Genomic DNA, 26,931 nt, shown 5'->3' with positions numbered 1-26,931 from the left:
ATTTGCACCATGAAGCCCTGTCAAAATGAACTTTTGGTTGATGTCCCTTGGAAGCTTAAATTGTCAGTCTACTGCTTGGCTTTACCATGACATGGACCGCATTTTGTCCTGACAGCTTAGAGGATCGATACAGCCTGGATTTCTAGATCCTCTGCCAGAAATGAGACATTTCTAATTGTTGGCGTGTGTGTGCTGTGGGACGGGAGGGGAGGATATATTTGAAATTATTGATGAGACAGGGTGAGAAAACACTGCTTTAGAATAATAATAGAGAAGATAACGGGTAACCTAGGGTTAGAAATTAGGCTAATTAGGAAACCAGAAAAATGTGACTGAACTGCTTACATACTACAAGAACAAAGGTGAGAGAGGTATTATTAGCAGAGAATATTTGCTAATTGCCAAATGAGAAAGAAGAAAAGAGGTCTGACACTTCGGAGCGAATGTGAGGTGCAATGAACAAAATGAGGGAAAGCCATCGGGACAGAAAGTAAGACAGAAAGAAAAAAAAAAATACAGTGGCGATAACATGAAAGGTTCGAGATTACCTGACGAAGGTGAGACCAAAGGGAGGATTAAAGAGATAAAGATATAAGAATAGAAAGTCAGAAAGAAAGAAAAAAGAGGAAGAAAGGATGACCCAAGGAGAATGAGGACAACCTGGGAAAGGCATGAGAATAAAGCAGAATGGGCTTTTTGAGGTACTTTGTGGCTGAAGGTTTGCCCTTCAAGGTCTATGTTGAGGTTTGCACTGAGGTCAGACTTACTGTTAACCTTAAAGAAAAAATAAAAGAAATATTTACATTGCAATGCACTAAAATAAAAGAAATAAAAAATAAAGTCTATTTACATTGCAATGCACTAAAATCAAATACAAAGAAATATAAAATATGGTTATGTATTAAGGTACATTGTTCCATGCTAATCAAAAAATAACATGAGGAAGCGTTGTTTCTTAAGCCAGGACTAGGCCTTTGTTGTGTTCTTGTGTACATTTAGACTCGGCATGATCAATAAAGACTAATTCAAAAAAGTAAGTATATAAATTGATTAATAGCTGTGGAGCTCATGTTTTGTTGAGTTCTTCATGGTTTGCAGATAAAGTTGCTCCATAAAGTGCTGAGGAACGTTGCTTGAGGTGTTCAGTACATTTTCGGCATGATCCTGAAAAGGTTAATTGTGGAGCTGTGTTTTGGAGAGGAGCAATAGTGCTGCAAACATTTATTCCTGGGTTCAGGAGCAATAGCTGCCGCACTAATGAAGAGTCCATTCAGGAATGAATTACTGCAATGGACAAGCCACGGGGTGAAAGGAGGAGCAGTTATTAGAACAAAAGAGGAGAGCTGTCAGTTCATAAGGGAAAGGTAACAGCTTTCCTAAAGTCCTAAACACCTGCACGCACACACACACACACAAGCCATCTAATTATAAGAGCGGTGTTCCTCTTTCTCCCTCTTAATATCATGCTGTTCCAAAAATTATTTCTGAAAGCGTGAGTTTTCAACCCACACATTAAAAATACATTATTCATCGGCCAATTTTAAGATGTGATGAGAACACAAACGGAAGAAGTGCCGTATGCATACGGGGTTGTGCGTGTGACTGCGAACATTAAAGGAATTTCGTGTAGGTGCTCTTTTTTAATATTGGATTAGAGCGATAAATATGATTAAAATGATTTCTAATGCATGCAATTAACCCATGTTATGACCTACCAACCACGCAAACTGAAACTAAAGAGACTTTCCCAAGGCCGCGATGTAGGTTGTTCAACAATTATCCCAACAAGCCATTGCATTATATAATGTTGCACCAACATTCAGTTTACATTTTGCACAGTGAAAGATTCTGAAAATTAGATTTTGTGTTTTTGTGTACAGTGTGTGGCAGTCTTTCCTGGCACGGTTATTGAGTTACTGAAAATAAGCTTCTTCGATAAATCAGTTTCAATGCTGTAAACAAAAAAAATATTTGATTTCTACGTGCATTTATTTTATAAAATGCTGCTGTATCACATCTCATGTTTCATTTGATTATTGTCTTTTACAGCTATACTCGTACATCGATCTGACAGCATCTTGTGAATGACAGACCGATGCACCAGCTCTCACTAAAGATATCAGAAAAGACAGAGTTGCATCACACTCCCAAGTTCTCCAATCACACACACAGGCATACACAGACAGTCTTTTGCTGCTTTAAATTGATGTCTCACGGAAAAAGGCTCACGCTCTCTTTCTCTTAATGATGGCGTACTGAGAAATAATCCCTGGGCAAGACCCAGAGGAGAGAGTTAGAAGAGAAAGAATCCTAAAATCATTCGTACTGAACACTCTCTACATTGATTCAACAAATAGCAATTGCTCTAGTCTGGACATCCTTTATTGCGCAATCATTCTGCATTACCGTAATCTGCTCGCTCTCTCTTTTAGAAAGATAAGTATGAAAAGATCGCGTTAATACAGGCCGGCCACTGTTCAACAGCTTTTAACAAATCTTTAATAAAGTGTCAGATGTGAACTAAATAACCAATTTATATTAGATAGCCTTATAAAAAAAGAAGTACAATGTACTTGTTGTGGTCATATTGTATTGCAAAATATCTTTGCTGCTATTGAGGTGGGATATGGGTATGGTTAGGGACAGGTTTGGTGGTATGGGTAGGTTTAAGGGGAGGTTAAGGTGTAAGGGATGGGTCAACTTAGTAATTATAAATGTAATTACGGAGATTTTAGCTTTAGGGTACAGAAAATGTGAATGTTATCAGCATTGGAATACTAAAACTAAAACTAAAACAAAAAAAGAATCAAAACCAGAAAATGCCAAACAAACTTAAAAATGACAAAACAAAATAAAAAAGAATAAAAACTAACCGAATTGAAAATCAATAATACACCAACTCGATAAACACAATCTATTAAACATAAACAGCTCATGTACAGAATAAACATTCTCAACGACGCATATAAAAACCAACTTTGAATAAAACTGCAAAAAATAAACACATAAAAAGCTCTGACAGGATGCAGTCTGTTTCTCAGCATGAAGCAACTCAGCGTTGCAAACATCCTATAATCACTGTGTTCACAGAGATTCATGGAAAGAGAGATGATTCCAAAAGCTTTGAAAATTAATGATGGTTGAGCATGAAATGCACATGCAAATGCTTCTGGTCATAAGAAAAAAAAAAAAGAGAAACATGCAAAACAGACGCTAACAATTCCGGAGATTATGTTAAAAGATTCAAAAAATGTTCTAACAAGCCTTAATGTCATATAGAAGAACATTATTTTTGGTGAAAAAAAGTATAATAATATATATATATATATATATATATATATATATATATATATATATATATATATATATATATATATATATATATATATATATATATATATATATAAATAATATATATAATGTATCATCAAGAACCTTTTTCTTTTAAATGACCAAAAACAAAATGACCAGCTCAGTAATCTTATAGTGAAAACCCATTAAAAACCCATTAAGAGTGTAGAACATGATCTTCTCATATGTTTTAAAGCAAAACAAACCAACAACAAAAAAACACAACTTAAACTGTAAAAAAATTGTCCCAACGTGACAGAGTACTTGTGTGAGAGAGGGGGAAAAAAAAAGAAACAAGATTGCAAACAGCAGAGCTGCTCTGTAATTAATGGGGCGGCAGAGAGTGAATGAGAACCACTAGAATGTGCAAATCTGATCTGGATAAATTAGAGGTTTGGAGCGAGATAAACTGGCAGAGAGAGCCATGACACAGACATGGAAATTACAAGCTCTGAGTTCTCTAACTTTCTCAGAATACGCTGCCTGTGGAACGGACAGCTCTATTGTCCTCCATACATCTTTCTCAGAACAGAGACACAATGGCAGCTTGCCTGCACGAGGACAAACCAGACAGAAAACAGCAATCAGACGCCGCTGAGGATGAGCTGCTTTGAAAGGATTTGTGCTTGACAGAGGGTGTCATTCATCTGAAGTGAGATGTCAAAGCCAAACCTTCAGAGCGGAATAAAGAATCAAAAATCAGACAACTTTTTACATTTTTTAAGTAAAATGGTAACCAACAGTCCACCCATCTATCCATCTAATCATCTATATATATATATCTATGAATCTATCCATTCATCTATTATCTAACCAACCATATATTCAACCAAACACATATTTATCTATCAATTTGTCCATCGGTTATCCACTGTATCTATATCTAATCTATATATCCAACCATCTATCCACTCATACATCCATCTATCCATCCATACATCCATCCATCTAATCTATCCATTTGTCTGTCTATCTGTCTATCCATCACTTTATCAAACTATCAATCTGTCTTTTTATCAATCTATCTATCTATCATCATCAAAACTTTTCTTTATCTATCTATCTATTTTATTTCAAATCTATCAATCTATCAAAACTTCTAAGCCAAAAAGTAAGCCTAAAGTTTAACTAAAAAAACATCTAGGCAATATAGCGAGACAGCTCATTTTTACAAAAGTACTAAACATGAACTCCAAAAACACAAATTATGCATCTCAGAGGAATATACGATTATTGTTACCAAATAAAAAGACTTGATGACTCAGTTTCTGTTTTAGCCAGAGACCTGCACTGATCTCAGGCTGTGGTACAAAGTTAGCTGGCAGTCTGCTAATAACTCTGTCATTGTGTTATTTAATGTGCCCATCTGGTTACTGGAAGGTTGTTTGGATTCGATGTTTTGAGCCTTGCCCAGACTCACAGAGGATAATAATAGACGTTTTACAAGTTCATCTCTGGACCGTCGTTCTCTGATGAAGAAAACCAGGTAAAATAACCCAACAGGATCAGAAAATGTTTGAATTAAAACGTGTCCGTTTAAATCCATAAATAACACTTTAGACACAAGAGACAGACCTGCAGGCGGTGCCAAACACACATCTGTGCTGAGAACGGAAGCCAATCAATACAGACGGGAGACGAGCCAAATAAATTGAGACATACAGTGCTTAAAATAGACGGAGATGTGAAGAGTAGAAATCCTATAGAGATGGAAAGATCAGGGAGTGTGAGAGGATGAGCAAATGGTGGAGATAAACCACAGAACACAGCCCGAGCCAAGCCTGCTGCCCCGAGGGATGATGGGAAAGCAGACTGTGGCTGCCAGTGGCAGGGACAGATGCCCATGTGGCCAACAGCTGCATCATATGTGTGTGTGTTCGTGTCTGTGTGTGTGTCTTGGTCCTCAAGAGAAAAGAATATGGCACTGAGGTCAGTCAAACACACACACACACACACACACACACACTCAAAACGTCAATGTTTCCGCATTGAACAGCAGCAGATATGCGTGTTGTGTGATATTGAGTGCAATATCGATAACTCTCTCCGTGACTGTTATGCAAAAGGGTGTACACAAATGCACATACACATGCTTAGCATGATGGGAAAAAAAGAAATAGAAAGTGTGACTGAAGGGTAGAGAGTGTATCTGAGGTAAGATAAGGCTGATTCTGTCTGTTATCATCTGTGTTACTAATCGCCCTCCACTTATAATTACTACAATCCTAAACTAAAGGAAGCAAAAAATTATTTAGAGCCCTTGTGAATCAGATTTCCTTATGTACATTCTAATCGCTATTTTTTTCAGTGGAAGCAGATCATTCAGCAATAACTCAGCAAAATGAACAGATGTGCTGTGGTTGGAGACGTGGCTGTGGGAATTCGTCAAATGATGAAGAACATCATTACAATCATGCACAAATCAAGCTTCAAGAGTTAAGACACTGCGAGAAGTTAAATATAGTACGACTTTAAATAATACATTCACCCAGGAATGGAAATTCTCTTGTGATTTAAAGACCATCATGTTGTTCCAAACTTGTATGCGGAACGCAAAAGATGATATTTTGAAGAATGTTTCAGCTGTCGTCCATATAAACAACAAAAGAACACTGGATCGCACTGGCTTTCATTACACGGACTGATGACATTTTTCACAATATTTAATTTTGTGGATGCTTGGTTTGTGCCATAATCAAATTTGCATAGTTAATAATGCAGACAACCTTATAAAATGCATGCACACTACACTAGTATGTTTAAACAAGAAGACATTCAATTCATCAAAAGTGACAGTAATGACTTTTGCTTTGTTACAAAAGATTTCCATTTCAAATAATGCTTTAAATCTAAAAAAAAAAACGACTCTTCTGAATCTTCTTTTCATCAAAGAATAGTGACAAAAAGATATTACATAAATATTGTGCATAAAAACTATGTTCAGTTACATTGAAAATATTAAGAAATGTTTGTTGGAAACCAAATCGGCATATTAGGATGATTTCTGAAGGATCACGTGATGCTAAAGAGGATGCTAAAAAATCAGCTTTAACATCAAAAAGTACTTAAAGTATTCAAATAATTAAAAAAATTAATTGTAAAACACAATATTCCAATACACCATTTCACACTAGGCCTATTTTGACTATTTTTATCAAATTAATGCAGCCTTGTGAGCAAAAGAGGCTTATCTCAAAAACAGCACCAAAAAAAAATAAAAAAAGAAACCCACTGTAAACTGTAACATATAAACAAGTAAACGAGGGAGTGAGACTACAGGAAGAAGGAAAAAAGGCACGGGATTCCTGGATGAGCCCGTTATAGCTCTAAATTAACTGAAGGAAGTGGCTGTTTATGGGAACATTTACTGGTAAATCTGCCCCCAGTCTCTTAAACACGGTCACCAGCTCTGCCTGGTCACTGTTAAAGCCTCTTCCCTGAAGCATAAAGCGGCGGCTTGACAAGAAACCAACACACACACACACACACACACACACACACACACACACACACTAAAGTCTGTCCGAATGCGTGCGACCCTGTGAATGTGGTATTAATTGGTCAGAGGTCCCAAGCAGAGAACTTCCTGTTCTTTGAACTCGTCCCGGTGACTTTAACGTCTCTTACACTTTCACTGTTTCCTTCATAATGTTGCACAGGTCAGCGGCGTACAGCAGTCAATGAGCTCCAGATAACACCGTAATGAGGGTGAGTGTGTGTGGAGGTGTAAATCCACTGAGATGTGTTCTCAATTATTTCGGAATTTCGGAAGCGAAACCCGGACCTACCATTTGCGGGCTAACACACACCATCACACACACACACACACACACGCATATACTGTACACACTAATCATTTAGATGCAGCGGATGATGTCAGTGCCTGAGAGTGCATCTCTCGTTCTATCTATAGTCATTCTGAGGCACTATTTCCAGCACTGGATTTAAAATACATTCCTGAGAATGCATGGGGAAAGCTAGGGAACATTTCAACTCCAGACTCTACAGCAAGAGATGAACAGAATCGGTGCATTGATTTGATCAAAAGTCATAGTAAAAACATGCTACCAAAAATGTTAGATTTTCCATTGAAATGTTTCTTGAGTAGCAAATAATAGCATATTAGAATGATTTCTAAAGGATGCTAAAAAATAAACTTTGTCGTGACAGGATTTAATCATTATTTTTAAAATATATTATTTGATCATCATTTAAAGCTGTAATATCATTTTACAATTTGCAGTGCTTTTGATCAAATCAATGGCGTCTTCATGATCATAAGAGACAATCATGAAAATTTCTGTTAAATAGCTTTTTGTTTTATTTCATTTTATTTTCACATTTTTTATAATATAATTTCTTTTAGGAAGCACAATCAACAGTATTCGTAGTATACATTGTATTTTAGTTTTTTTAGCATACATTGTATTTTTGTTTTTTTAACAAATTTAATAAATCGTTTAGGGGCATGCTGTCGTATTCGGGTATGCATGCTATACTGTAAATTGCAGAATTATTATGCTTTTCTAAACATATCTCTGTCTGCATGTAAGAGCAAGAGCTGCGAAGAGAGCTGTTCTTTTTACTGCCCCCTATTGAAGTAAACGAGTATTACACTAGAACCATTAAACGATTGGCTTCTTTTTTTCAGATAAAAGAAAAAAACAGCATCAGTTAAGACTTATAAACAACTTTAGTATGTGTTTTCAGACACATTACACACTCACGAAAAATGTTACAAACACACTTATGTAAGAGCTATTGTCTCCAGATCTAAATTGCAATGTTATCAGATAGAACACTTGAAAAACACAAACAGCGCTATATAAGAAATCATTCTCACTCGGCTCCTGCTAAACAGTCAAAGTACAGACGGTATATTGGTACTTCAGTAAATCAATCGCTCTAAAACGAAACAATAGTCTTTGTAATGCTTACATACATTATTAAGGTAGCTCTCCATCTCTTCCCCAGCAAGCTTTCCATCAACGTCATGCAGATCAATATCAAACTATCAATGCACACGGTCGATTTGAATACAAATGTATCAGTACAATAAAAACCTTAGCACCGAGTAAATTCCTTGTGAACAAAAAGCCACTAAATATCCATGGCATTTACACCTCAAGATGTTCGTCGCTTTGTTATTTGCAGAAGAAGAAACGATGACAGAGAGACAGAATGCTTTTTTTTGTCTGGCTGTGTCCTTTTAGTAACAACAGGCCAGATGTGCACAGCTTGCGCCAGCATCAAAAGCGATGCCAGTGGCTTCAAGCTGGCACTGGCCGATGCCAGACGCTGAGTGGCCAAAATGTTATGACTGAGGGCAAATTTGGCAGAGGGCCGCTGAATTAAACACATGGACATATGCATGCCTCCTAACACCTCTCAAGTTCACAACCATCTGTCTTGGGCAACAACGAACAGGTCAGACAAACACACACACAGAAAGGTTTAGGAAAATGTATCAACACCTGCTAGAATAGCACAGGTGCTGTTTGTCAGGTAACAAAAAAACATCAATAAAACATCAGTTATTATTTCTTAAAAGAAGCAATTCTTCTTGTTGTGAAGAATATTTGAATAATCTAAGAAACTGCTTTTCGCTGCAAAGAGCCTTTTCTGCAACGGAAAAGATCCATAGATGTTCGAGTTTCTTCACGATTAACCATAAATGTCAACAGTAACTTTATTTTTAAGAGCGCGGGCCCAAGAAAAAAAAAAAAAAACCTAATGAACCTTTCGCTGTGCTCTGTGGAAGTGTAATGGTCATATCCTGCCATCTAGTGTCAGCAGCAAAAGACATTGAGATGCAGGTGTTTGAATGTAAACAGATTCAGGATATATATATATATAACAGATATATATATATAAACCTTTCCAACATCTGTTTTCAACACTGAAAATAATAAGAAACGTGTCTTAAGCACTAAATTTTGAATTTTTAAGGATCATGTGACACTGAATGTGACTGAGTAATGATGCTGAAAATACAGTTTTAATTTACATTAATACATTTTATTTAAAACTATTAAAACAGCACTATTACTTTTATTTATCGAATTATGCCTTAGTGAGGAGAAGAGAATCTAATGTTTCTAAAGTGTTTGAATCTAGTGCCATTTATTTGGTTCTTTTATGTTCAAACCTTTTTGGAGTTCTTTAGCCTGTAGATGGCAGTATATTCTCTCTTTTTTTTTTCAGTTTTACAGACACTAAAGTCCTAGCAGCACACAACAGTCTATTAAAAGTTTATGTACACAAACTAATGAAAGGGTTGATGAAATTTAAAGCCAAACTGGTTATATTCAGTCAGTCGGTGGGCTTGACAGTATTTATTTGACAATTATGACTATCAAACCTCTCGAAAAAACAGCAGCTTGAATAGTGTCCAAATTAACCAATAACTGATGTCAAGCTGGCTTCTATTCTTGAGATAATATTTGTAACCATAGAGACAGGGAATAAAAATCTGAACTTCTGCAACACCTGATCACAACCAATCTAGGAGCGGATTCATTCAGCAAATCCTAACTGACAGCTATGATTTTTTTTGCATTTTTTTTAATCCTCTGCTGTAAAACCAAGCTTCTTTGTCGGACAGGTGTCCCTCTGTCATCTCAGTTCTGAAACAAGTACAGCCACCGCAAATGACACGAACTTGCTCTCAAAACACCTGTTAGTCTCAGAGTTAAGAGAAATACACACCCACACTTCCAGACGCAAACTTGAACACTTAAACAGATGGCACTGAAAACACAAGCCTTTAAAGAGCCCATAATTTTGAGCCTTTGAAGTAGTTTTGTTACTTGTAGTCTGCGTGTGATCTTTAAAACCGTACAGGAATACAGGATCCACATACAGGGTGGAAATGAATAGAAAAATTTATTTGAATAAACCGAACTGGTTTGAACTAACAACGCCTATTCACATTTTTACAATATACATCTATTAGTCAAACAATGATAAAGGTGTACATTTTATAAGCTAATAGTTTTTGACACATTCCCTGCAATTATGTCTAAATTTAGTTACTAAACGAGGCTAAGAACATTCCTGAATACTAATATCAGCACCAAGATTTTTTAAGAATCTGGTCTGCTGAAGATCATCCAATAACTCTTGAATTCGTTAAGACGAAGTGAGGCATGTTATGTGTTGCGGTGATTGTGGGAAAGGCAGTTCACATAATTCATTTAATTGATTTCAGGTCTGGAAAATCCCCTCCAAAACATGTGGTTCACTGTGGATAATGGGGTCATACATGTTATAATATGCCGTTGTTGTTTTTTTTATATATACTGTTACTAACAGAAAAACTGAAGAAGCTACAAATCTATCCTATGGTGTAAAAACATGGTACGTACACATATTTGCATATGCATGCACACCCATTTTGAGAACCTTCTATTTGATCCAAACAGAGAGAATGCGGTTCCAAGATTACAAGGCCACACACCATTCAGCTATTTCTGTTCATGTGAGCAACTGAACATAAACTTTGAGAATAACAGGACACGCATGACAAATGCCACATGGGGCTCAGCTGGCTGAACTTACAGGCAGGTGCACACCCAAATATCTTCAGTTACACCTTCGACCAGGAATTTTCACACTGGTGAGCCGCAAAAAATAAAAATAAAAATAATAACTTAATAAAAAAGAAAACTAAAAACAAAAAATTAAGTATTATTAATAAAAAAATAATAATAATAAGCAAATAAAGATATTGTAAAAAGTCGAAAAATGTAATGTATAAAATGTAGAATATTAAGAGAGGTGTTTGCTCATAACAAAAGTCACTGTTGGGCGTTATTGGACGTTGCCAGTCATAAAATAGTGGCGATCACCTTAACAAGTGCCTTTAAACGGACTCCTGGAAAGAGAAACGGCTTTCAAAGCGCATTCTGTATGTGCAATAATCTCAAATGCCTAATAGTGTGTGTATGTGTGTGTGTGTACATGAAGACCTGCTCTCCTCCACTAAATCCTCAGAGAGAGAAAAGAGTCACGTTCAGGCTGTCATCGTTAATTATTTGGGATAAACGGGGCGAGCAGGAAGGAGGGCAGACCCGCAGAGTATCCCGAGAGTCGTAATTCTTGTAAAATAAAGGAACGTGTCATCGGACGGTAACACAGGGCGGCAGGATGGTGTTTCTGGAGCCCATCTGGTGGATGGTGTGTGTGTGTGTGTGTCGGGTGAAGCTGTCTGGAGAAAGATTCGGGGCTAATGCAGACGGTGAGACGACACCAGCGTTTGAGTCATACAAAGCAGGGCGGAGGTGGAGGTCAGGGACACCGCTGGGACGGCCTTTCATTTACCCTACAAAAACAAATACGAGCTTTTATTTCATAACGTGTCTTCTACTATTCTATCCTCCCTTTATTCGTTGTTTTCCCCTCATATCCCAGCTGAAAAGACCTGCTGTGCTTGAGATGCTGGAGGGCTGAACGGGATGCTGGTGCCCTCACAAGGCGCCTTATAGTAGATGTATTAAAAAACTAGCATAACAAAAAGATGCTGGTATGCAGTCACTAGTATTACAAAAAAAATGCTGCTATGCCATCGGGTTTTTTAACTAGCTTAACCAAGGTACATTGTTTGATACCAAGATATGTTGGTTTTTTCAGATTCTGTTCCCCGACACATGATTGCAGCGTGTCAGTGGTCTCACCAGGCTAGTTAACTAGTTTAATCTTAATTAACTTGGTGGAAAAGCTGATGGAATCACACCAGTCTTCTTAACTAGCTTAACTTGTTGGTCATCAAGATATGTTGGTTTTTAGGCCTCAAAACATGATGTTGATTTTCTCGTTAACCTTGTTAACTTTCCATAACATGAGTTATTAAAAATAATGAGAAAAGTGAATTAGATTTCTTGTTTAACTATTGAACAGAAAGTGAATATGTTAAAATTGTCAACTATGTCTAGACTAACAAATTGTTGTTTATGAACATATGTTGTTGCTTTTTTTTTGTTGGATTCTGAACAACATGATGATGGCGTGTTAGTTTCTTCATCAACTAACTTAATTTTAGTTGGTGAAGAAACTGAAAAGAAAAAGACAAAAAGAAAGACAGTTATTGTTGAAATTACCAAATAAAACCACTGCTGAACCAAAATCGAATGTTCCTAACAGGCCAGCAATGCTACCTTGGTCAGTCAGTTTCTCCTTTTATTTCCCTTTTTTAACCTTTGATCATTTTTTTAACTATCTGTGATGATAAAGAAAAGGAGGTGAGGGAAAAAGTTGACTTTCGTGTTGAAATGACCAGTTTAGTCTTGACTACTATTTCACAAACCGATAGTGTCCCACCAGGCTTATTAACCAGCAATGTACTTTGTTGGTTGTTTTTTTTTTTTTTCTTGGATTCTGGACTGCAAAACATGACTATGGTGTGTCAGTTTCCTCACGAGGCTAGCTAACTAGCTTAACCAGCTAGTCAACCTGCTTCACCAGCTGAACTTGGCTTCATTCGCTTTGAAAAGATGAGAAAAATGGGATAAAGCAGGTGAAAGAGGAGATGAAACAATAAAGAAAGACATTTCTTGGTGAAACAACCAACTTAGAAAAGCAATATACAAAACTTCTTGACTACCTCAATTAGTAAGCTCTTTAGCCACCAGTAAATATTTGTATTTTGGTGGCTGCTTTCCCCCCTCAGAAAATGTTGTCCCTAACAAGACGACCGTAGTCAACCAGCTTCAAGTTTAACCGGCCAGCACCCACCCAGAATTAAACTGGACATTCACACCGCTCTAAACTGGTCTTCCAAGCAAAACTATCTTACTTTTCCCCACTATCCTCCTATTCCTTCTTTCCCGTCTCCTCAAAGCTAATGAAGCAAGCAGAAGCAGGAACAGGAAGCGTCTTTAAGGTCAGCGCTCTGGAGGAGGCCAGCGGGTTTCTCCCAGAGAGACTCAGGGCCTGCACCTCTGGCTCTCTGATCTGCCCACGGGGAGAGTGTTAGAAAACTGATCCCTTTCATCTCCTCCGGGGCTCCCTTCTGATCCCCGTCTCTTGTATTTATTTGATTTCCAAGATGCTGTTAGATGACTCAGAGTCTCTGCCGTTTGCTGTTCATCTCGTTCTTTTCTCACCGTATCACCACTCCTTTGATTCATAGCAACGCTGTCCTGTGCTTAAGGCGAGAGCTCCATGTGACTTAGCTAGAAGAGTGGACTAGATGATGTAATGCGGTTGAATTTATTGGTCCGTTGTCTTGAAAAATGAATGGGGTAAATTGTAACGCTCAACATGGTGGCTATGGGAAACAAAGTCTTGTCTTTCAGTTAAACAACTCAAACGGGTATTCAGTTCAGTTTCTAAGAGGTCTAACCTCAAAATTTCCTTCCCAGCATCAGAACCACTGCAAGTGGGGGGCCGGGACTGGCCGGGGGACCCTCATGACATTGTGAGCCTGTTTGGAGCTGTTTTACACTGCACAGAAGCCACATCTAAACTCCAAATATACTGGCAGCATAAACATATTTACTTGAGTTCACAATAATGGGAAACACATGCAAACTTAGGGTAATATTGAATTGATGCTGAAAAGACTATGTTTAAGTGTTGATGAATTCATTTATTACTAAGAATTTACCACAAATAATAATAAACGTATTTGGAGTAATATTATGAAATATTACAATTTAAATCGACATTTAAAACAGCATTTTATAATGGCAAAGCACCACCATCTTTTGGAGTGTCAATTCAAGCCTTATTAATAAAAAAACATGATTTTTGTTTGCTTTTTAACTACTTCTATACATTTTAAAAAAATTAACAATGCATTAAATTGACTTTCATCATTTTATAGAAGATAACTATTTTAAATAAATGCAGTTTTATCTATCTTTTTAAAAAAAAATTCTCATAAAAGTTTTCAGCATTGATAATAACAAATGTTTCTTGTGAAGCAAATCGGCATAATAAAAAGATCACGTGACCCTGAAAACGATACTGAAAAAGCAGTTTTGCCATTATAAAACACATTTTAAAACCTATTCAAATAAAAACTATTGTTCTAAGTTGTAATATTTCATAGCATTACAGTTTTACAGTATTTTTAATCAAATACATGCAGCCATGGTGAGCATAAGGGACTAAAAAAAAAAATCTTACCAACCCCAACCTTCTGTACAATTGTTATTAATATGTGGTTGCACACATTAAAATGTATATTTGATGTATTAATACATGTAAAATAAACCTAATGAACACACTGGATAATGCTTCAGGTAATGTGTCAATGTTAATACACTGAAGACTGAAAAGCACTGAAATATTTCAGCATGGAAAAGGACACATGACAAGAAAAGTTGGCAAACAATAATAATAATAATAACAAACCCTCAAACTTAAACAGTTCGACTAGTACCTAGATAAACCGATCGGTAAAAGGTGGGAAATCATGCTGCTTTGGTTGAACCGTACAAACTCACTTTACAAATATATATTTGGATAAAAACAAAGCATTCATTCAATAATTGCTAACATGACAACATGTGGCCAATATCCAGCCGGGGGAAATGTTTCTGGTCTGGCCAACCGAAAACTATAACATTCTCTAAATTCTTTTGTCTTGCCATGTTGCATTCAACGAATTTTCTGATTGTTTTTCCACTTGCTTCTCTCTCTCTTTGTCTCTCTCCCTCTCTCTCTGAGGTCAAAAATCCAACCAGACCGACCAACTCCCAAATGAACTCAGGCCCGGCATTGATGAGTCTGTAATGTCTCGCCCCTCTCTTGTACGAACTTCTGATTTTCAACACCACTTGTGGATCGCCTCTGAAGAGCCCTGAGGTGATGTTACGGGATCTGATTCAGCCATGCGTCTCTGGAATGAAATGTGGAATAGAATCGTCTGTGTCCCGCCCCAGATTGATTCAGATAATTAAATTCAGGGTCTTATATAAGGGGAGGATTGTTTTTGTCCTTTCGCCAGAAGCACGTTCCAGAACGTGCGAGTCTCACGGGTTCTAGAGCGCAGAGCATAACAAAGACGTGAGAACAGCGTTGTTAATTAGAACAAAGCAAATATAGATGCCAGAAAAAAAGCAACAAGCAGACAGGGAACTACAAAGAATCTCGTCAAGACTAATCAACCAAGAAAACAACCAATCAAAGCTAATTTTACACCCTCCCTCTAGAATACAGTCTAAAAATGTGATGGAAAGCAATGCTTCACTCTCTTTCTGTCTATATGTCATAATGTGACTGCAGTGACCACCGAAGACAATAGCCAACTAGAAAGCTTGCTTGTGTGTAAGTGTTCTGGTCCACAGTACGTATCTGGGTCATGGGAATGGGTCGAGTGTCCTCTATCCCAGGGTGCACTCAGCTGTCTCGACTTACATTATTACATTATTTAATATGACCACTTATCACACACTCATACATACACATTCAGTTAGTTATCCAAGTGAGGACATACCAAATACTTCTACTGCTTTTAAATAAAGCCAGTTATAATTACTGGTCTAAACCCAAAACACTCAATTTTGCTTTTTTACACATTTGATTAAATTTATATAATTTTATTATTATTTTATACACATTAAATAAAATAAAAATAAAAACTTACATACAGATATTAATAGAAATTAATTATAAACAACATGTAGCCCTTTGATAAAATAAAATAAAATAAAATAAAATAAAAATACTTTTAATAGACATTATATATTATGCTTAATATTGGTATTAAAATAACCTTAAAAGTAAATAAATGTCATATTTAATGTCACCATTTCTATCAGCAAACCAAAAAAAAAAAAAAAAAAAATCACAATTACCAATGGAGCTAGAAAACTATACCTGTAATATGGTTTTGTCTCTTAGGAAAAAAATCCATGAAAGCAAACTACATTTTTCTCCACTGATAGCAATAATAATAATATTATACTACTTTAGATTTTCATTTTCAAGTCGTTATATTATACTATACACTAAATCAATAATATAAATTATTATTCAAGCATGTTTGAAAGCAGGTGCCTGTCAAATAAAATAATATAAAATAATGATTATATTACTGAGATTTAATCAATCAATCAGAATTCATTCCTGCTGATTATATAGGATTATTGAGATTTTTGACATTGAATAAATTAAATAAATAAATATCTGCTAACAACTCTAATAAAATGTTTTAAAATAAAAGAAGGACATTTCTCACCATTTCTTTCAAGCCACACACAAAATCAGAATTATCAACACCACGGCGGTTTACAAAAAAAAGACGACTTTTAATGTGTCTCACTAATCTGCGGATGAGGGCCACACACAGAGGAAGAGACAGAACAAGGCACTGAGATACAGAGAAAGGGGAAAGCAGAGAGAGAGAGAGAGAGAGCAGATCAGGCTGACTGAATGGTTTCCAGATGTGTGAATGGTAAACAACTGGTTTATCGTGCGGGCATAAAAATCTGTGGCATTCAAAATCTCTGACCAAACATCCAGAACCACGACCGGAGGACGGACACGCATGGACAGATCCACATACACACAAACACACGCTCGCATTGTCGCCGTTTCGTGTGTGATATCTGCTGCTGAGTATTTCCAGAAGCCTTGCATAAAAGAGCCTGAAACAAATGAGAAATCAACCATGCACCATCCCATCTGACATGCTTTGAAGTCATCTGTGCATGAACATGAACCTTCACATCGTCTGACTGATGAAGCGAATGTGACACAATTACAGAGAAAGAGACATCCGTGTGTGTGTGTGTGTGTGCAATATTTATTCTCTCTGTATGGGTTTTGCTCCATGTATTTAGAGGGCACATTCCCAGGCTGGGCGTTGGGATTCTCTCCTCCACTGTTTCCCACACAGAGCTCACAGGAGGCCCTTTGTTCCGGCTCCAGGCCATGGGGGACCCAGATTCAGCACAGCAGCCCCTGAGAGACCTCCCTGCATTCTTCTGCAGGACGACCCTCACCTTCAGAGGTGCTCACTGAATTAGATTCACTCTAGCCTTTGAATCTTGTCTATTTATCAGTGTCTACAAGCTATACCTCTCTCTGGCTTCCACTTGAAACAACACAAGTGAATATCAGTGACTAATTTAACCTGATTTCTTTAGAGCAAAGAGTGAAGTTCACTGACTTTTTAATAATAATAATAACAGTACAGTGACTTATTACAGTGACCTTGAGTGATTAAATCACTGTCACCATGCATAAATGTACATTTCTATAATAATTTACTCCTGAAAGTTCCAAGCCCATATCTGATAAAACACTTAGCACTTTCAGTGGAAAGACAAAAAGCGCTGGAAAATTGTAACAATATTATTGTTTGTTTTTCAAAGGACAGTTTTTATTTTTGAGTGAACTGTGCCACTTTTAGGATGCATAAACACCTAATACACGATGTGAGACAAAACTTTATTTAAACATCTCTTCTATTGTGATATGAGTTCTTACTGTAACTGGCCATAATCAAGAAACGCAATGAGATTAAAAAGAAAAAGTAATAATAAAAAATAAATAAATCAATGCAGTTCTAATATTTACACCTGCTAGCAAAACATCTTTCTCCATTGACAACTCGTCAAAAATGGCAAATCACCTTATTATATTATTATATATAGATATTATATAATCTGTGTTTATTTACATATCAAAAGCATCGAATAAAAGATGAATAGAATACATAGTGTAGAGCAGTGCCAAAATTAAGTGTTAATATAAAGAAGCTTTCAAATAATGTGGTTCATGGGAGTTACCTTATCTTCAATCTTATTCCGTTTTGACTTGATATCTTAGATAAAGGGATCAATCTAAATCTAAATCCAATCTAAACTGGAATGTGAGATTATCTATCACCAGTCTAGTGTGGTGTTCGCAGTGGACACTGTTAAGTAACAGTCTTGCAATAAATTCCTCTACCACACTTTACTCAAGTGGTACTGTCCCTAAGATAACTGCACTGATGGCTTTTAGACTGTGCCTTATATGATTTAAACTTATAGCCTTATAGCCACTACATTACACTAACCATCTGATCAACATATGAATGTTTAGCAGGAAACAAAGTAAGATTCTTGAAGACAGCAGAGAGAGCTGTTTGGAGTAACACCAACCCAAATGTGAAAAAAGCGCCCAAAGTTTTAGAGTCCCTGGATGATTTACGGTGAACTGCTGAAAAGCTAAAACTACTATAAAACGTGGTTGGTCTATACATATGCATTAATTCCAAATAGGAACAAAATGTGACAAATATCTTGTATTGCTTCTCTTCTCTGCATCTTGCTGGCAGACAGACTGCTCTGGAGGAAACAGATTGTTAGGCCAAATTTCAAAGACTGATTAATTGAGTAATAAGAAAAAAGTGAGACAGAAACAGGGATGAAGAGAAGACAACTCTTTTTTGGACGCAGAACTGCAGTAGAGTGTGTGTGTTTTTACTGGAGATCACAGTCCTTACATGCTTCTCCAAGTCAACAAGAAATCTAAATCAAACCTGTTTGCTTTAATACACATGGCATGGTCTTATAGAAATGATTCACCACTGTTAGAAAAGTTTGTATTTTTACTTCAAAAGTAATGCTTGGAAACTTTTTTCCAGATAAAATAATGATAAACCCTTTGTTATTTTTTAACACTTCTCCACAATCCATTTTTTGTCACATTCTGGAAAGCACAAGCTTTACAAAAAAAAGCATGTTCTATAAAGATGATACTTTTGACCAATGTCAAAACCAAAGTACAAATTATTCCGTACATAATATACCACAATATTAACATCTAACACTATGGAACCACCAGTACTTTAAAATAAGGCATTTATAGCAGTTTTTCTCTTTTGCGCTGGATTGTTGATGGCCAGAATTTGGTTGGTTGCTATAGAGATCGATGGGAGGTAGGGCAACCACATTTGGGTATGAGGGGACGGAACGAGTGCGAGTGGGGGAGAGAAAGAGAGAATATTGTCATAATTGCATGTTCTGCTGATGGTGCTTAAGAAGTGAAGCCAGCAGGCAAATGAAATACAGATCGTCATTTGCCGCGTGACCTCTCTGAGAACGAGAGAGTGATGGATGTGAGAGAAAAAGAGCTTCGTTGGGCTGCAAACACCACAAAACAGCCTTGGCGCTGTACAACTACCCCAAATCACTCTGAGACAAAAACTTGAAGAATTTGGCATGAGAGAGGGAGAAAGAGAAAACAAAGAAATCAAAACTTGGCGACTTCAATGTCTTTTGGCTGTTAATGAAACGGCAATCATCTGTGTTACCTTACATGGGTTTAGTTGTTTGTCACCGGTCGTTAGTGAGAGTTATCTTTTGAGGCATGAAATTGGAGCCAGACATTCATTCTCAAAGTAAACACTTCTCTCTGAGGGGCAACAGATTTGTTAGAAATCTATTAGGAGTCAGTCAGTGTGGCCCAAAGGTAATTTCTCGTTAATGGAGGAGCTCTGTGGGTGCGTTTTGGCTTTTCCGTTTGTGCTTTCTTGAATGATTATTTGCAATGATGTGTTTCTTTGTTCTAGAGAGCCCATATACACATACCAGACCCAAGCCAGATGGGAGCTATGCTGGCCTTCCAGCTTGGTCAAGCTCAAAAGTGTCTAAAATCCTTCTGAAGTGCTTCTCAAATGGCATTTAGGATTCTTTATCTGATGGGGTCATGGCAAAACCAGCCAGCAGAACAGCACGATCAGGCTAGGGAAGACTGGGGAAGACCCACAGACAAATTTAGGCTGGTTAAAGTGATTTTTTTAAGCAGGATCAAAAGAAAATCTGAATTCTTAAAAAAAAAACGTCTTGTGCATTCGCACATACACAGTCCATCTGACACTTTGTCCTAACCTCAAAACAGGTTTCTAGTGAAAGTAAATTAATTTGTACACACTGAGTGGCTTACCTTTTGACTACGTCATCTCCACTCCAACACGTGAGCTCATCAACGCCCATCTCTCCCTCACATAACGTCTCCGGAAGTATGGAGAAGAAAGACTTATACCGGGAGATATACCCCATAAACTCCCTACAACACAAATCAATAAATTAACAAGATATACAGATAATAAGCAACTGTATGAGACACTTAAATGTTTTGAAAGATAAAGTCAGAGAACCCATTGTTTTAAGAACATAATTAAAGGCTATTTTAGGTATACTTTAATTTAATTTAATTTAACATTTAAGAGTGTGCATGTAGTCCCAGTGTCAGATTAATCTGGTGGACGGATGGAAATGAAAAATTGTCTGTTCAAACATGTTTATTTCAAGGACAACCTTTACAGAGACAAAAGCATGGAAGCAGGTAGTTACGGGTCACATGCTTAGTGAGGAACCAATCAGGCAACCTGAATTTAAAATTACCAAAACCGTTTTTCACACTTTGGTTTGTTTGCTTGATCTGAACCCAAGTTTGATTCGATCCCTTTCCAATCAGACCACATTTCTAAAAAAAAAAAAAAAAAAAAACACTCAGTTTTCAGTTTCTATATAACATCCAGAGTCAATATTGAACAAATTATGTGTTAACATTAGTGGTTCACATGCAAACATTACGCCAAACTGCTTTCATACCAAATGTGAATCAGACAGGAAACCACACGAACCATAGTTAGACTTGGGTACAACTTTTCAGCTTCCACAGCAACCAAACAAACCAAACTGTAGTGACAAAAGAACTCGATCTGCACTAAAAACACTAGTGTGAAAACTGGTAAGGTAACTGTAGCAAGTTGGTAGAAAGAGGTGGATCTAACCTATATTACCCAAGGAAATTAAACACACAGATTCATTTTTTTAAGAAAGACAATGCAACTTTTTAGTAAATGTATTCATGCTTACCGTGCAACCTTTTTCAGAGTTCTACTTCTATCGGTCTTGGAGGTTTTCAGTGGGAGTGAACTGATAATGGTCAAACCCCCCAGTACAAGACAATGGAACCGTCCAGAGGAGGACGAGGCAAGCAGTTTGTAGGGGAGAACAGAGAGATGGAAGAAACCAAAGGGCAACAAAACAGGGGAGGGGATGATGGTGAGAACGGGAGAGAAAAATCATGACCATGGAGAAATAAAACTCACTCATGCACATGCAAACCAGACCTGAAAGATGGGTTACATCACACAATGAAACTCAACCAGGCAGATTCAGGAAGTGCTTTTGCCGTCAAGGGCTAAAACTTAACCAGACCAAACTCTGAGATCACAACAAAAACTATTTGACAATTAGACAAAAAATATATGTATTTAACATTTTGAGTGAATTAATGATGTAATAATTAGATCATTCTGGGTTTCATGTTGCTTTAATGCTTCAAAAGCATTACTAGTCTCTTTAGTTAAAATTCACCCATAAAAGTAACTATGAATATTTTGACTTCCAGAACCCTGCTGTTGAGCTCCATTATTCATGTCAATGGAGGTTCAACATGGGCGTGATACACAACCTAGCAGCGCATAATAATTTATTCCATTTAACGAACTATAACATAGTGTTCTGACCTCTGATCTTAAAGGAATAGTTCATCACTGACTTCCATAGCATGGAAAAAAAAGACTATAGCCAATAGTGACCCAAAACAGCCTGGTTACAACTTTCCTAAAAATATCTTCCCTTGTGTTCGGCAGAACAAAGAAATTCACACAAATTTGGAACTATTAGAGTAAATGATGACAGAATTTTCTGAATTTTTGGGGTGAACTATTCCTTTAACAACGATGGAGCGCTTTAAATATTCTTTGGAAATAATTGCACATTTTTAATTTATATATTTCCAGGCCTGCCAGCCAGAGTATTTCCAAGGCTCTTAGTGCAGAGAGATGAAGTCATCCGTATGGTGGTGAGTGTTTGCTGTCCTCTGCTCTACTGACTCCTGCACACTAGGAAAAAAACTCTAATTCATTTATCTCTCTCCGTTCCTGCAGTCTCAGTGCCAGTTACAGCACCGACCTTGCCAGCCTACCACTTAGTGAATGCTATCTGCAGTCTGTGTGAGAACCTTCAAGATACGGATCTGAAGACACTTAGTTAAATGTTCGATATCCTATTTTTTAATCTGTGTTTTTAGAGACATTGGCCAATTGGGTATATGTGTCTGTCTGCCTAAAGCATGCGTACATGGATATACATTTACACACACTTTATGGCGTGTTGCTTAATTTAGACAGCAAGGAGTCATGAGTATAGCAGAGGATTTTTTAAATACTGTTCATATTGTTATAAATTATTGCTTTTAATATTGGAATAAGTCAAATTCAACTAATTGAAACAGAAAATAGGTTATTTGGATGTACATTGTGTTTTAGAAAAACTATTTTAGAATATTTGTGGTCACATCAAGTATCAGTATTGATACCCTATACATTTAAACACTGGTGCGTCTCTAATTTATAATTTACAAGCAAATCTTCAGGTTCCAAAAAGTAACATAAAATAAACAAATAGTCATTTAAAAATGTAAAATTCCCATAATACTCTACCCCAAGTATTTTCAATATCGAGTTATAAAAATGGGTTTTTCAATATATGACTCTTGGGATCCAGCCTAACCTGTGAAGGTGCGCCAACATGCCGATCTTATCGGCTCCTGGAACGTCCTGCGAGCTGTTGGCAGGTGGAGGCGTGACTGAAGTCGGAGGAAACGTCCTGACTGTGGTTGAAGAAGCATTCGAAGAGTGACCACATACCTTATCCACCTGAAAGACAGAGACACGGATGAAAGATGGTTATGCTCTGTCCCTTCAGAAAGACAGAACAGGTGACGTAAGTGTGTTTGTCTGTGATAAATGAAACTAATGGAAAAGCAGACGGTAAAGGATTACATTAAAGTCATGAATGAATGAATTCCTTAAGACCTCGGCCAGGGACATTGTGTGTGTATGTGTGTAGTGTGTGTGTGAGCGCGTGTGTGTCTGGCTCCGGATGTGCCTATATTTTGGGGATCAAATATCCTCAAGCATAGTAAAACCTGAAATCAGTTACACTGTGGGAAGCAGCCAAGGATCTCCTCAAGGAAAACAGCTTAATAAACAAACGAAATAACGTCTTAATAAAAGGCTAAAAATGCAGAAGGATTATGTGAGGTTTGTGTGGAGAGTTAGGGGCTAAAAAATATTATTAGCTCAGTCTAATAACAACAAAAGTTAATGGAAAATCCCTACCATGATGGAAAAACAGACGTGTGTCTGTGTATAAACCAGTTTATCTCATTAGAGACTATTGCTGTAACACAGGATCTCAATTTGCATTTGCTTTTAAATCTACACCTCCTTCACCTCTGTGTCTTCCTCGTTCTTACGCACACTTTTAATCAATGCCGTTTCATCCCACTAAAAGCTCCGGCGGACGTCACCAGTCCATTAGTCAAAGCAGACTGGACTACAGCGATCAAAATGATTACCCTCAGTTTCTGCCCTCTCCTATCAGTCACCTTTAATAATGACAATTTTATATGGCATTAATAAATCTTTATCTCTTGCATCATTTGTCATTGCTCTGGGAGCTCGGATGTAAGGGCGGAGGACAGGAAAGAGACAGTCTTCGCTCCGTCACTCGCTTTACAACCTGAATGGATAAAAAGGTGCAACTCTGTAGGATAAATCCACTGAAATAAATGGTGTCAGACTGGATAGAAGGGTACAAAACTGACACTTGGGCAGTATTCTCTTTAAAAGGTAATAATACGGCATTAAATATAAAGCAGCACTGCGCTCATAAATGCTGTTTTATCAGGCATTACAGGCTTGCTGAAACAAAATGAGACCAATCGACCAATCAACATTTAGCATCACACAAAGGAGGGGTTTGTAAAATCAACTTGTTAGGAGTCGTTGAGTAAGTAATTAGGGACTCCCAAAACCAAAATATGAACCTTTCACTTTAAAAAGTCCTCAAAAGTAAAACTTGAAACTGGGAAACAAAGATCTTCACTAGTATAAAACTAAATTTATGGACTAAATATCCTAAATGACTAAATCCAAGTCTTAAGTAAAATCTAAAAAAACGTCTAAAATCTGTGAGTGTGATGAGCCTTTACCACTGTATGCAAAGAAATGAACAGACTACCACAAAAATGGGTTCAGGGTTTGATTCAGACCCAACAAAGAAGCTGCATCTGCTCCACAAACTTTACAGTTTAGCTTCATTCTCCTGAATAAAAACTAAAAATAAAATTTTTAGCTTCTCGTTTTTAGTGTCTTTAAATCAATCTGTTCACTTTAAGTTAGTAAAATTATATGTGTTTTATTCCAAGATCCACAAATAGTAGCTCTCTCAAACACACACACACACACACACACACACACACACACACACACAGAGAGTGAGTTCGTAAGAATCAGATATCTTTCTGGACACGATACTACGCTAAAGGAAAGAACATTTAAAGCATTTATTAAACTACAGTATATTTAAGATACCTGAGATAAGTGAGTTTAATATACTTAAGAGCCTGCACAAACATTATTAAACACTGGTATGTGTTAAATAGTTTTAATGAACAATAATCAATCTAATAATACATTTAATCTGTATCTTTCTTTTACTTTCAGAAGCCTTTAAGCCTAAAGAGAATGAAGCATTATGGGTATCGGCCAAAAATGTGGGAGCGCTGGGAAAATATTTGTGTTTTGATTTTGTTGTATTCTGTGTAGTTTATTGATTTACCCTCTATTGTAAATATTTTCCATCCTTCTTTTTGACGAACAGCATGGGAACCATCGTTTCCCCACAAATAAACCCAGCGGTAGATTTTGGACAGAGTATCCCAAATACAATATAGTTATCCCTATTATGCATTTTATCCTGCTCCCCACTTATAATTTTCTTTCTATCCTTTCTAAATAAAAATAAAAACATATTTAAATGTAAAAAATACTTTTGAACCTGAGATTCAGCCAGTTACATGAGCTTCTTCATGCATGGGTGGAATTTCTCTCCAGAAGTTTCCTAGTGTCCAGTATCAAATTATTTTCCACTCGGAAAGTCTGGGAATTTTTTCCTGTAAGGCTTGGCTAATTTTATAAGTTATTAAAAATTCTATAAATCCGCAAAGTCTTCCCTCTGAAACATGACAGAAAGTGGTAAAAAAGAAAGGTCTGCAGCCCAGATTGAACCCAATGGCCTTCTCCAGATCTCCTCCTGCTGTAAATGGGGTGCAGAATGTTTTGAGATCTGTTCATTTTATCAGCACCCAGAGGTGGTCAAAAACACATTTGCAGTATGAACACTTATCTTTTCTGAAAATCTTATTCAGCACAATGGATGAATGTAAGGTGACTTCTACGACACTTAACTCACTTGTCAATCATTCAATTTGTTAATACACAAGGGTTCACGGGTAATGTACATTATAGTTAAAGTTACATACATATAGATAATATTAGAATATATTAGAATATAAGTTCATTATTTGTCAGTTTACCACTCTAAGACTTATAGGCCAGCTATTTTTGATATTCTACTAACCATAAGTAACTACATTTGTAACTACATGTCAACTAATTCTCATTCATTTACAACTACGTATCTACTAATTCTATTTTCTGAACAATGTGTTCTGGTCCCTGGAATAACATTTACCAAGTATTCAGAATAATGGCCCTTAATATCTTCTAATACCACTTTACAGCAAAAAGCTAAAGTCTTAAATGAAAACGCAGATCTTCTAAAGAATCAAAAGCATTAAACGTGTGTACACGTGTGAAAGAGGCAGAAGTGACCTCAGCGACACCCTGATCTGTGACGATAAACACAACGGGTCATTCCACTGGTCAACTGTTACTCAATTACCTACTGTTGAAAGCAGAGGTTTGCTCTTGTCTGTTGAGTATGAGTGCACCTGTCCGTCCTTGTAATATCTGTGAAATGCCAGTGTGTGAAACATTCCGGGTGTGATTAGACGGGGTCTGAACGGTGCTTTATCCCGCTTGGATGGAGTCTCAGAGGAAGACGCATGCGGGAGCTGTGAGCGCCTGGTCTTGGGTAACAGACTGACTGTGTATTTGTGGTTGGTAACTGGTGTTTGGCTGCAGTTTTACTACAGCGCGCTATGAGGAAGGCTAATTTAAGGCATGTGATCTATACATGCGCCGACCGCTCGATCCATATCTTTTTCAGAGGACTGTCTGTTTTAAAGACAGGCTTTTCCTTCAATCGTCGTGTTTGTGTAAGTCTCTCTCTGGGGGAGTGTTGAGTTACATGGTGTGGTGATGGTGTGTGATGAAGTGTGTTGATGTAAGAATCTGCTCCAGAGGTAGAGCGACTTTTTCAGTGCTCTCTTGCCCAAAACTCAAAGCGAAAAAAAGAAGGACAGATAGATAGATAGATAGATAGATAGATAGATAGATAGATAGATAGATAGATAGATAGATAGATAGATAGATAGATAGATAGATAGATAGATAGATAGATAGATAGATAGCAAAATAAATCACTTTAATCACTTCCAGCAACCAAAACTCAAATATGCTGTCAAAGCCAATGAAAGAGGAACACTGATGTTTCTACTGAAAAAGAAAATACGTCTAACTGCTGCTTCACATTTTAAAAAGGGGAAATGCCAAAATGATTTTTTAAATGCCAGCGCTGTTTGAATAACATCACA

At 37.0% G+C, this 26,931-nt stretch overlaps 1 protein-coding gene across 2 annotated transcripts in view; it reads right to left on the bottom strand.

The window, feature by feature from the left end:
* The window catches only part of gpc5c (glypican 5c), a 96,791-nt gene that overhangs the window by 37,075 nt on the left and 32,785 nt on the right, over positions 1 to 26,931 (bottom strand). The window contains exons 4-6 of one of the 2 annotated variants that reach the window (XM_043253209.1): positions 22,878 to 23,023; positions 21,174 to 21,233; positions 20,236 to 20,358 (exon numbers count right to left, since the gene is read on the bottom strand). In XM_043253209.1, the coding sequence (XP_043109144.1) occupies positions 20,236 to 20,358; positions 21,174 to 21,233; positions 22,878 to 23,023 (329 nt within the window). The remainder of the gene's footprint in view (positions 1 to 20,235; positions 20,359 to 21,173; positions 21,234 to 22,877; positions 23,024 to 26,931) is intronic. The other variant, XM_043253218.1, reaches the window with a different exon arrangement.

This window comes from Puntigrus tetrazona, chromosome 2 (assembly GCF_018831695.1).
Source record: "Puntigrus tetrazona isolate hp1 chromosome 2, ASM1883169v1, whole genome shotgun sequence".
Lineage (NCBI taxonomy): Eukaryota > Metazoa > Chordata > Actinopteri > Cypriniformes > Cyprinidae > Puntigrus > Puntigrus tetrazona.
The sequence above is the reverse complement of the archived record's forward strand: the minus strand, read 5'-3'. Positions and strand labels throughout refer to the sequence as shown.